The sequence below is a fragment of the Oncorhynchus tshawytscha genome, unplaced genomic scaffold, assembly GCF_018296145.1.
Source record: "Oncorhynchus tshawytscha isolate Ot180627B unplaced genomic scaffold, Otsh_v2.0 Un_contig_540_pilon_pilon, whole genome shotgun sequence".
NCBI lineage: Eukaryota > Metazoa > Chordata > Actinopteri > Salmoniformes > Salmonidae > Oncorhynchus > Oncorhynchus tshawytscha.
This window is the reverse complement of record NW_024609641.1, coordinates 217,236-229,394: the sequence shown is the minus strand read 5'-3', so window position 1 is coordinate 229,394 and position 12,159 is coordinate 217,236. Positions and strand designations below refer to the sequence as shown.

Below are 12,159 nucleotides of genomic sequence, written 5' to 3'. Positions count from 1 at the left end.
TCTCCTGTATGGATTCTCTGATGTACTATCAGGCCACCTGAGTAACTAAAATTCTTCCCACATTGATCACACCTATAAGGTTTATCTCCTGTGTGTGTTCTCTGGTGTAATTTTAAATGTCCTGACAAACCAAAACACTTCCCACAGTCAGCGCAGCTATAAGGTTTCTCTCCTGTATGGATTCTCTGATGTATTTTAAGGGTTGCTAAAGATGTGCACCTCTTCCCACAATGAGAGCAGCTATGAAATTTCTCTCCAGTGTGTATTCTCAAGTGTGATATCAGTGTGTTTGAGTGAGCAAAACTCTTCCCACATTGATGACAGCTATAAGGCTTCTCTCCTGTGTGTGTTCTCTGATGTGATTGTAAATATCCTGAGACAGCAAAACTCTTTCCACAGTCAGAGCAGTGGTAAGGTTTCTCTCCTGTGTGTTTTCTCTGGTGTATAGTCAGCTGGCTAGATGTAGTAAAACTCTTCCCACATTGATAACAGCTATTCGTTTTCTCTCCAGTGTGAATTCTCTGGTGTACTTTTAGTGAATCTAATCTTGAGTAACTCTTCCCACAGTTAGAGCAGTGGTGAGGTTTCTTCCCTCTGGGTCTCTGCTGGTTTTTGAGCCGTTCTGATGTGGACAGACTCTTCTCTGCCTCGTCAGCTTCATGATGTTGTTGAGGCTCCCCAGAGGATCCACAATAGTCATGTCTCTCTCCTGTGTGAACAACGAAGTCAGACAGATGGTTAAAGGCCACAACAGCAGAAATCTACAGTTTATTTTGGCTAAAAGGTGATGCCCATGATGTTGAACAACAAAACTTACAACTGTAATGAATGTTTAAATGCTTTTATAAACTTATTTGAAAATAGTCTAACTAAAACAGTCAAGTGAGCAACAACAGCCCATATTCTGTCTTGTTTTTTTATATTAGTAGTATAGTGTATGATTCTACGCTATAAATAAGTTATTAAAGTTGCTGAAACCCTAAGCAGTGTGCCAGACGACTGTCGTGGAAATTTCCTCTATTTACCAAATCATGAGAGCAAACCACACACAAGTCAGAGTTAGTTATCACAAAGTCCATCTTTAATTATATGAGCTCTATCACAACCCTGTGACTCTCAGATCAATTCAGTGTCTATCAATGAATTCTCTGAGAGTCCCTTACACATTGCAACTGAGATCCTTTATAGCAAAGACACACATAGCCAGACAGCATCGGCATAATTTATCGTTCAGCTTTGTCTCCTAAACTATGTTCTTTTCTCAAACTCAGAACCATAAACCAATCCTCCATATCAACAGCCATATATCAAATCCATCCTATCTTGACAAGATCACAGAGACACATTGACTGGGACACAGACATCGTGGAGCCAAGAGATCCACGCTTGACCTCTCCTCTCTCTCCGGCCCACGCAACTTAGTCTTGACATAGAACAGAGAACTGCAACCCCGCCACAGTATTATACAAAAATAACATTCTGATGAGAAGTAACTTACAAACATATGATGAATATAAAACATCTTACCTATGTTACCAACTAATTCTGATTATTCTCCAACACGACTCTTGGTCACCAATATAGGCCCCTCCAACATAGGCCCTTTCTTGTGATTACAAAAATTGCAGCATTAAGATCTTTTTTTTAACCTTTATTTAACTAGGCAAGTCAGTTAAGAACAAATTCTTATTTTCAATGATGGCCTAGGAACAGTGGGTTAACTGCCTGTTCAGGGGCAGAATGACAGATTTGTACCCTGTCAGCTCGGGGGTTTGACCTTGCAACCTTCCGGTTACTAGTCCAAAGCTCTAACCACTAGGCTACCTTGCTCTAACCACTAGGCTACCCTGCTCTAACCACTAGGCTACCCTGCTCTAACCACTAGGCTACCCTGCTCTAACCACTAGGCTACCCTGCTCTAACCACTAGGCTACCCTGCCGCCCTCTGCGTTGCTATTCACTAATTCCCCAGGGGGGAAATCTCAGGGGAGTTCTCATAGGCTGCCAGCAAAAATAGCCTCCATTTCCAGGTTGCTTATGAGTCCATTTCACACTACTTTTGAATTACAATTGTAAGGTTCATTTGAAAGTCCTGCTTAGTATAATGTTTGTTTCATCGTCGCATATCAATTGCTTTATACTTAAAAAACAACAACACTTGCTCTTGGGCTGGTAGCAAAAGCTAACCAATGTCAATGAGCGTTAGCATTCAAGCTAACAACCACTATCAACTTAAAAAGCACTTGCTCTTTGGCTAGCTTTGCTACCAGCCTATGTCAATGAGCATTAGCATTCAAGCTAACAACCACTATCAACTTAAAAAGCACTTGCTCTTTGGCTAGCTTTGCTACCAGCCTATGTCAATGAGCATTAGCATTCAAGCTAACAACCACTATCACAACTTAAAAAGCACTTGCTCTTTGGCTAGCTTTGCTACCAGCTTTGAGCTACCAGCCTATATCAATGCACTTGCTCTTTGGCTTTTGCTACCAGCATTCAAAGCTAATTCAAACTAACCACTATCAACTTAAAAAGCACTTGCTCTTTGGCTAGCTTTGCTACCAGCCTATGTCAATGAGCATTAGCATTCAAGCTAACAACCACTATCACAACTTAATAAAAATGAGCACTTGCTCTTTGGCTTTTGCTACCAGCCTATGTCAATGAGCTTAGCATTCAAGCTAACAACCACTATCAACTTAAAAAGCACTTGCTCTTTGGCTAGCTTTGCTACCAGCCTATGTCAATGAGCATTAGCATTCAAGCTAACAACCACTATCACAACTTAAAAAATGTCAATGCACTTGCTCTTTGGCTAGCTTTGCTACCAGCCTATGTCAATGAGCGTTAGCATTCAAGCTAACAACCACTATCAACTTAAAAAGCACTTGCTCTTTGGCTAGCTTTGCTACCAGCCTATGTCAATGAGCGTTAGCATTCAAGCTAACAACCACTATCACAACTTAAAAAGCACTTGCTCTTTGGCTAGCTTTGCTACCAGCCTATGTCAATGAGCGTTAGCATTCAAGCTAACAACCGCTACATCCAAATTACATATTTTGCCACTATCACAACTTCAAAAGGCACTTGCACATCTGAGCTGATCTTTTGTTTCAATGGAGAAAATAATAATAAACTCCCACACTGCACATTATTAAGCTTTACGTATCGGCCTCAGTGGAATAACATGAGAGAAAATAAGAAACATTAGAAAGATCAGCAGCTCATGTTATAGACAGAAGCTACATGGCAGACCAATCCGAACTCATCTCTCGGAAAGTCCAGCCCATCATTTATCTCAGCCAATCGTGGCTAGAGGAGGGAAGGTTCCTGTCTTTTTCCGTTGGCTAAACCAACTAGGCTCGTAGTTTAACAATTGTATTGGTATTTACAGATGACATACAAGTCTGTTATTAAGGCACATGAAAGTTCACATGTTCCAGAAGGCCTTTCTGCACCCCCCCCACCCCACCCCCAAAGGCCTCTCCTGTGACTCAATGCTGAGCATGACCTCCGTGTTGCCCTGTCAAAACCGAAGTCCAGCATAGACATCCTTGTTGAAAACTTCAACCTGTGTGGTTTGATCAGTTTATTCCAGTTCAGAATAATACAAATAGTTATTGTATTTTAACAGAAACAGTTCCGACTTAGACTTTATTTTTCAACAATACTTTCCACAGTAAGATGTACGGTAGGCCTGATCATTTTTCATCTGTACTCTGTACTGTACTTTCCACAGTAAGATGTAGGTAGGCCTGATCATTTCTCATCTGTAAAACTATCAAAAACTGAGCCCAATACTTTCCACAGTAAGATGTACGGTAGGCCTGATCATTTCTCATCTGTACTGTTACTTAGGGTTGCACTATCAAAAACTGAGCCCGTGTGTGTTCTGTTCTACATCTGTGTGATGTGATCAATCCGTTTACTTCCAGTTCAGAATGAAAATGATTTATTGTATTTGTACAGCAACAGGTCCAACCTAGACAGATATGTAAGAGTTTTTTAAAAGAATAAACATGATTAGTCTTTTTATGGGTATTTCATATCATTGTTATATGTTTTTGTTTATATTAGATTTGTTTTAGGTATAAGGGCAATGAAATCAACCAATATTTTACACATAGTTGCATATTTTAATAAGCTTGGGTCCCAGGAAAACACTGAATTTTTTTAATTTGGGTCCCAGGCTGAAAAAGGTTTAAGAACCTCTGGTGTAAAAAGGGTGGGCACAGTCAGACAGGATGGACTTCCCACTGTCATGATCAGCTGGTACAAACACTTCTTTAACCGTACGGCCCTTTGAACACAGGGAAGAGGAGGACGTAGGCTAGTCTGATCTGGAACTGCTATCATTGTCCTTGGTTGTCATGGGGATGATGATTGTGAGGTTGATGGTGGTGAAGACTTTGCTGATGATGATTTTGGCATGTTTACGTTTCGTCACCATCTAAACAAATAATAGTCGTCTTGGATTGGCCGACCAAGAGGTCAAGATGTCAAGGCCCTGGACCGAGGTAAGGTTGCCGTCTCCCTGGGAATTCAACACCTAGGTCCATTAACTGATTTCACACATAAATGCATACATTCATTCATTCAGGTTACAGACCATGTAACTAGGCTTAGCACCCCTTAGACAAAGTGAGTGCAACAACATCCGTGGGTTAGTTACTGGGTTGGTAACACTTGATGAAGTTCTGGATCCATACGTGTTAAGAGACGAGATAGAACTGGGATCGGAACCAAAAGCTCCACCCTCTCCAAGTTACAGACCAGTCTATGGGCCAAATGTCCGAAATTGTAAATATGCGGAAATCATAGCCCTGGAACTAAAATGGGAGCAGTGGAAAGGCTTCACACCTAAATGTGATTTCAGGTGCTTAACTGGTTATAACTCTTTCCACATTGAGAAAATTAGTAAGGCTTTTCTCCTGTGTGTGTCCTCTCATGTTTTTTCTGGTTCCCTAACCCCCTAAAACTCTTGCCACAGTGGGAGCATTGGTAGGGCTTCTCTCCTGTGTGTATTCTCTTATGCTCTTTTAGGCTCACAAACACAGTAAAACTCTTTCCACACTGAGAACATTGGAAAGGCTTTTCTCCTGAGTGTGTCCTCTCGTGCGCTTTTAGGTTACCTAACTGGGTAAAACCCTTTCCACACTGGGAACATTGGAAAGGCTTCTCTCCCGTGTGTATTCTCTCATGTTGCTTTAAGGTTCCTAACCACCTAAAACTCCTTCCACAGTGGGAACAGGGGTACGGCTTATCTCCAGAGTGTATTCTCTCATGTTTCTTCAGGTTCCCTAAATGGGTAAAATTCTTTCCACACAGGGAGCAGTGGAAAGGCTTTTCTCCGGTGTGTTTCGTCTTATGCTCTTTAAGGTTTCGTGACGTGGTAAAAGCCTTTCCACACTGAGAGCAATGGTGGGGTTTCTCCCCCGTGTGTGTCCTTTCATGTTCCTTCAGGTTCTCTAACTGAGTAAAATTCTTTCCACAATAGGAACACTGGTAAGGCTTCACTCCAGAGTGTATTCTCTCATGCTTTTTCAGGTTCCCTAACCGGTTAAAACTCTTTCCACACTGGGAGCAGTGGTGAGGCTTCTTTCCTGTGTGTATCATTGTATGTTCTTTCAGGCTCCCTAACCGGTTAAAACCCTTTCCACACTGGGAGCATTGGAAGGGCATTTCTCCTGTGTGTGTCCTCTCATGCTTTTTAAAATCCTGTGAACGTGAAAATATTTTTTCACACTGAAAGCATTGAAAACGCTTTTCTCCTTTGTGTGTCCTCTCATGCTGTTTTAGGTTCTGTAACTTGGTAAAATGCTTTCCACACTGGGAGCAGTGGTGTCGTCTGGCTGGATTTGGCATCTCTGGGTCTGGTTCACCTGATGGACTCTTCCTGTTGTGAGAGTGTGGTCTTTCTCCTGTCAAAGACAACAGATTATTTTAGTTAAATAGAGAGACCTGAATGAAACCTCCACATGATAAAACTGTCTTCCTATGAGGTTTAATCCAGACTAGATCCCCCCCCAATAACCTGAAGTCAGGTTTCAGAAAATGCCCATTATTTTCTAAAACACTTATGAGGAGGCAGTTGTATGGAACCATCACACCTCATCACTTTAATACATAAACGATTCCACACCAGCGGAAGTGAAATAATTGTTTTCTCATATTGACAATTCTCACATGTAAACTTAATTACAATGAAGGGTACTTTAGAAAGAGATATTTATAATAATACGTTTTATTTATCTTCTTATTTTATCTGAATATTTAGTCTTTATATTAATCTAATCTATACATTAATGAGAATTAAAGGTGTATTTCTGAATATAGAAATACTCCATATAGAAATACTCCATATAGAAATACTCCATATAGAAATACACCATATAGAAATACTCCATATAGAAATACTCCATATAGAAATACTCCATATAGAAATACTCCATATAGAAATACTCCATATAGAAATACCCCATATAGAAATACTCCATATAGAAATACTCCATATAGAAATACTCCATATAGAAATACTCCATATAGAAATACTCCATATAGAAATACTCCATATTCCATATAGAAATATTCCATATAAAAATACTCCATATAGAAATACTCCATATAGAAATACTCCATACTCCATATAGGAATACTCCATATAGAAATACTCCATATAGAAATACTCCATATAGAAATACTCCATATAGAAATACCCCATATAGAAATACTCCATATAGAAATACTCCATACTCCATATAGAAATACCCCATATAGAAATACTCCATATATATAGAAATACTCCATATATATAGAAATACTCCATATAGAAATACTCCATATAGAAATACTCCATATAGAAATACTCCATACTCCATATAGAAATACTCCATATAGAAATACCCCATATAGAAATACTCCATATAGAAATACTCCATACTCCATATAGAAATACTCCATATAGAAATACTCCATACTCCATATAGAAATACTTCATATAGAAATACTCCATATAGAAATACTCCATACTCCATATAGAAATACTCCATATAGAAATACCCCATATAGAAATACTCCATATAGAAATACTTCATATAGAAATACTCCATATAGAAATACTCCATATAGAAATACTCCATATAGAAATATTCCATATAGAAATACTCCATATAGAAATACTCCATATAGAAATACCCCATATAGAAATATTCCATATAGAAAATCCCGTGTTGACACACGACTGCGTGGCCATGCATGCCTCCAACTCAATCATCAAGTTTGCAGATGACACAACAGTGGTAGGTTTGATTACCAACAATGACGAGACTGCCTACAGTAGAGGTCGACCGATGAATCGGAATGGCCGATTAATTAGGGCCGATTTCAAGTTTACATAACAATCGGAAATCGGTATTTTTGGAGACCGATTTGGCAGTTTTTTTTTTACACCTTTATTTAACTAGGCAAGTCAGTTAAGAACACATTCTTATTTTCAATGACGGCCTAGAAATGGTGAGTTAACTGCCTCCTTCAGGGGCAGAACGACAGATTTTTACCTTGTCAGCTCGTGGGATTCAATCTTGCAACCTTACGGTTAACTAGTCCAATGTTCTAACCACCTGCCTCACATTGCACTCCACGAGGAGCCTGCCTGTTACGTGAATGCAGTAAGAAGCCACGGTAAGTTGCTAGCTAGCATTAAACTTATCTCATAAAAAACAATCAATCAATCATAATCACTAGTTAACTACACATGGTTGATGATATTACTAGTTTATCTAGAGTGTCCTGCGTTGCATATAATCGATGCGGTGCGCATTCGCGAAAATGTGTACCTAAACATAAACATCAATGCCTTTCTTAAAATCAATACACAAGTATATATTTTTAAACCTGCATATTTAGTTAATATTGCCTGCCGACATGAATTTCTTTTAACTAGAGAAATTGTGTCACTTCTCTTGCAACAGAGTCAGGGTATATGCAGCAGTTTGGGCCGCCTGGCTCGTTGCGAACTGTGTGAAGACTATTTCTTCCTAACAAAGACAGCCAACTTCGCCAAACAGAGGATGATTTAACAAAAGCGCATTTGTGAAAAAAAGCACAATCGTTGCACGACTGTCCCTAAACATAAACATCAATGCCTTTCTTAAAATCAATACACAGAAGTATATATTTTTAAACCTGCATATTTAGCTAAAAGCAATCCAGGTTAGCAGGCAATATTAACCAGGTGAAATTGTGTCACTTCTCTTGCGTTCATTGCACGCAGAGTCAAGGGTATATGCAACAGTTTGGGCCGCCTGGCTCGTGGCGAACTAATTTGCCAGAATTTTACGTAACTATGACATAGCATTGAAGGTTGTTACAATGTAACAGGAATATTTAGACTGATGGATGCCCCCCGTCAGATAATACGGAACGGTTCCATATTTATCTGAAAGAATAAAAGTTTCGACCATATTAATGACCAAAGGCTCGTATTTCTGTGTGTTATCATGTTATAACTAAGTCTATGATTTGATAGAGCAGTCTGCCTGAGAGATGGTAGGGCAGCAGCAGGCTCGTAAGCATTCAATCAAACAGCACTTTTGTGCGTTTTGCCAGCAGCTCTTCGCAATGCTTCAAGCATTGAGCTGTTTATGACTTCAAGCCTATCAGCCTAATGGCTGGTGTAACCGATGTGAAATGGCTAGCTAGTTAGCGGGGTGCACGCTAATAGCGTTTCAAACGTCACTCGCTCTGAGACTTGGAGTAGTCGTTCCCCTTACTCTGCAAGGGCTTTTGTGGAGCGATGGGTAATGCTGCTTCGAGGGTGGCTGTTGTCGATGTGTTCCTGGTTCAACTGCACCGTCCACAACCACAGGGCTCTCCAGAGGGTGGTGCGGTCTGGACAAAGCATCACTGGGGGCAAACTACCTGCCCTCCAGGACACCTTCAACAACCGATGTCACAGGAAGGAAAAAAAAGATAATCAAGGACAACAACCACCCGAGCCACTGCCTGTTCACCCCGCTATCATCCAGAAGGCGAGATCAGGACAGGTGCATCAAAGCTGGGACCGAGAGTCTGAAAAACAGCTTCTATCTCAAGGTCATCAGACTGTTAAACAGCAATCACGAGCACAGAGAGGCGGCTGCCTACCTACAGACTTGATATCATTGGCCACTTTAATAAATGGAACACTAGTCACTTTAATAATGCCACTTTAAGAATGTTTACTGCTAACCATGTGTATGTGACCAATACAATTTGATTGGATTATAATGCCATCCTTGTAACTGTGGATCAAACATACGGCTCATTAACCTTGATATTGTAAATGATGTGAAGTGAACAATTAGGACTCATTGCTGTGTCGTTTGGTTCTCTGACATCAACGCGGTATTTCTTATAATCCTCAACATTTCATCTTTCAGACAACATCAACTCCTCTTGATTTACAGCATTCCACTCAGACAACCACTAATGTGCAAAAGTGGCCCCATTAGCGGGAGGGAGGGGGGCATCTTCTTGTTGTGCTCCACGCTCCAGTTTATAACGGCTGTCAGTCGAAACCCACACAGCAGAGAAAGTGAGCTCTGACGTCATGTATAGTGTGTTACTGTACAGCCGCTGTGCTCTGACGTCATGTGTAGCGTGTTACTGTACAGCCGCTGTGCTCTGACGTCATGTGTAGTGTGTTACTGTACAGCTGCTGAGCTCTGACGTCATGTGTAGTGTGTTACTGTACAGCCGCTGTGCTCTGACGTCATGTGTAGCGTGTTACTGTACAGCCACTGAGCTCTGACGTCATGTACAGCGCGTTACTGTACAGCCGCTGAGCTCTGACGTCATGTATAGCGTGACAAAATCTGCCATTTTCAACCCATAAACTGGATGACATATGGGCTGTGAGTGATGGAAAGGGCTACATCTCTTATCCACAATAACGTTTTTAATAAAATAGATTTAAATGCCTTTAATGATTTGATGTCTTTTTATCAAATCACTGATTTTTTTTTCCCAAATCAAAGGTTGTAAAAGTAGACCAGACCAGCTTAGAATATTTAGCACTGGTTCTGAGGTTTCTATGACAACCCATGAAAAAAGTTAGTGCAGATCAGAGATTTAAATGCATTTTTTAACGTCTTGATGTGATTCTATCAAATCAACACATCAATGGAAATCAAAGGTTGTAAAAGTAGGCATTTAATATAATGTGAATATATTTTAATGTTGGAAATAAAACCAACTTTACTTTGATTACTTACTGGTGTTAATCAGATCTCCTGTCTCCTCTTCTTCTTCTTTCAATGTGACAGTTATCTCTCCCTCCACTCCAAAAACTGCATCCTCCTCCTCTTCCTCCTCTTTTTTTACATCACAGATATAAATATCTTTGGTAACATCCCCCTCCTCTTTCACTCTGAACTCTCCTTTGTCTTCATTCACTCTAACGTCCATCTCTTCTTCTTTCACAGTAACAGCCCCATCCTCTACTTCTATTTTAACAGTCTCTTCTTCTTTCACTGTAACAGCCTCATCCTCTACTTCTTTCACAGTAACTCATCCTCTATTTTTTTAACTGCGACATCATCCTCTTCCTTCTCCTCTTCTCCGCTTTCCGTCCATCCGACCTCCTCTTTAGTATGGGGGCAGTATCTTAGTGAGCTCATGGTCGAGGAAGTTAGCTAGCTAGTTAGCATTAGCGATTAGACTAGTGATAGGCAAATTTAACCAACCAGCTAGCGAACAACGTAAATATGAAATTAAATTGGGTAACTGGTAGACGTGTGTTTATAACACAATGGCTAACATACACCGAAATATTATAAAGACCTTGAATATTTCGGCGAGGTGGCTAACTGTTGTTGAAGTGTCCCGTCCCTGTCCACTAGAATATACGTCACGCTAGTAGTATCGCGAGAAAAATGAACATCGCCAACTGCTAACTAGAGTGGATAACGCAGTTACAGAAAATATTTTATTTTCAGACAAAACGTTTATTATAGAAGTCAATATTATATGGAAACGTACAAAGAGAAGCATGTTTTGATTCATTAGTGCAGATTTTTATTGGGTGAGAATTTAAATAGACTACTGCACATCTGCATTTAAGATAATTTCATGTTAATTCACCTAAACATATATTATAATTAACAAATATGTCCATACTGCTCCTACATGGTGTAACAATACATCATGTAGATGTATCTAATGAACAGAGTAGGTCTATACTGCTCCTACATGGTGTAACAATACATCATGTAGATGTATATAATGAACAGACTAGGTCTATACTGCTCCTACATGGTGTAACAATACATCATGTAGATGTATTTAATGAACAGACTAGGTCTATACTGCTCCTACATGGTGTAACAATACATCATGTAGATGTATATAATGAACAGACTAGGTCTATACTGCTCCTACATGGTGTAACAATACATCATGTAGATGTATATAATGAACAGACTAGGTCTATACTGCTCCTACATGGTGTAACAATACATCATGTAGATGTATATAATGACCAGACTAGGTCTATACTGCTCCTACATGGTGTAACAATACATCATGTAGATGTATATAATGAACAGACTAGGTCTATACTGCTCCTACATGGTGTAACAATACATCATGTAGATGTATATAATGAACAGACTAGGTCTATACTGCTCCTACATGGTGTAACAATACATCATGTAGATGTATATAATGAACAGAGTAGGTCTATACTGCTCCTACATGGTGTAACAATACATCATGTAGATGTACACAACCAGTCAAATAGTTGACACACCTGCTCATTCCAGGGTTTTTCTTTCCTTTGACTCTTTTCTACATTGTATAATAGTGAAGACATCAAAACAATAAAATAACCTATATGGAATCATGTAGTAACCAAAAAAAAGTGTTAAACCAATCAAAATATATATTTTATATTTGAGATTCATCAAAGTAGCCACCACTTTGCCTTGAGGACAGCTTTGATGACATTGGGGTTTTACAGACGTGTTTCATACGTCTTATTTATACACTTTGGTAATATTTATGAAATATATATTGTTATATTTGGTAGCACTTATTTGTTTTTCCTTTGCCTCCAACCCCATTCAATGTGTGGAACGGCTAGGTCTACATAATGGTGCACTTTTTTTTTTTTAAATCACA

General features: G+C 39.5%; 1 protein-coding gene across 1 annotated transcript; it reads right to left on the bottom strand.

Moving 5' to 3' along the window:
* Positions 1–3,795: 3,795 nt before the first annotated feature.
* LOC112239108 (zinc finger protein 501-like) lies at positions 3,796–10,535 on the bottom strand. The gene is made up of 2 exons (XM_024407617.2): positions 10,254–10,535; positions 3,796–5,921 (listed from the first exon to the last, which is right to left on the bottom strand). Exons 1-2 carry the CDS (start codon positions 10,444–10,446, stop codon positions 4,915–4,917), a joined length of 1,200 nt encoding a protein of 399 aa, XP_024263385.2. The 5' UTR covers positions 10,447–10,535; the 3' UTR covers positions 3,796–4,914.
* Between the last annotated feature and the right edge of the window lie 1,624 nt (positions 10,536–12,159).

Bases quoted from the DNA above. Each gene is read 5' to 3' on its own strand.
- LOC112239108 (XM_024407617.2), bottom strand. From the start codon at position 10,446: ATGGACGTTAGAGTGAATGAAGACAAAGGAGAGTTCAGAGTGAAAGAG. The intron at 5,922-10,253 runs GTAAGTAATCAA...TGTCTTTGACAG, and splicing joins AGGAGATCTGATTAACACCA to GAGAAAGACCACACTCTCAC.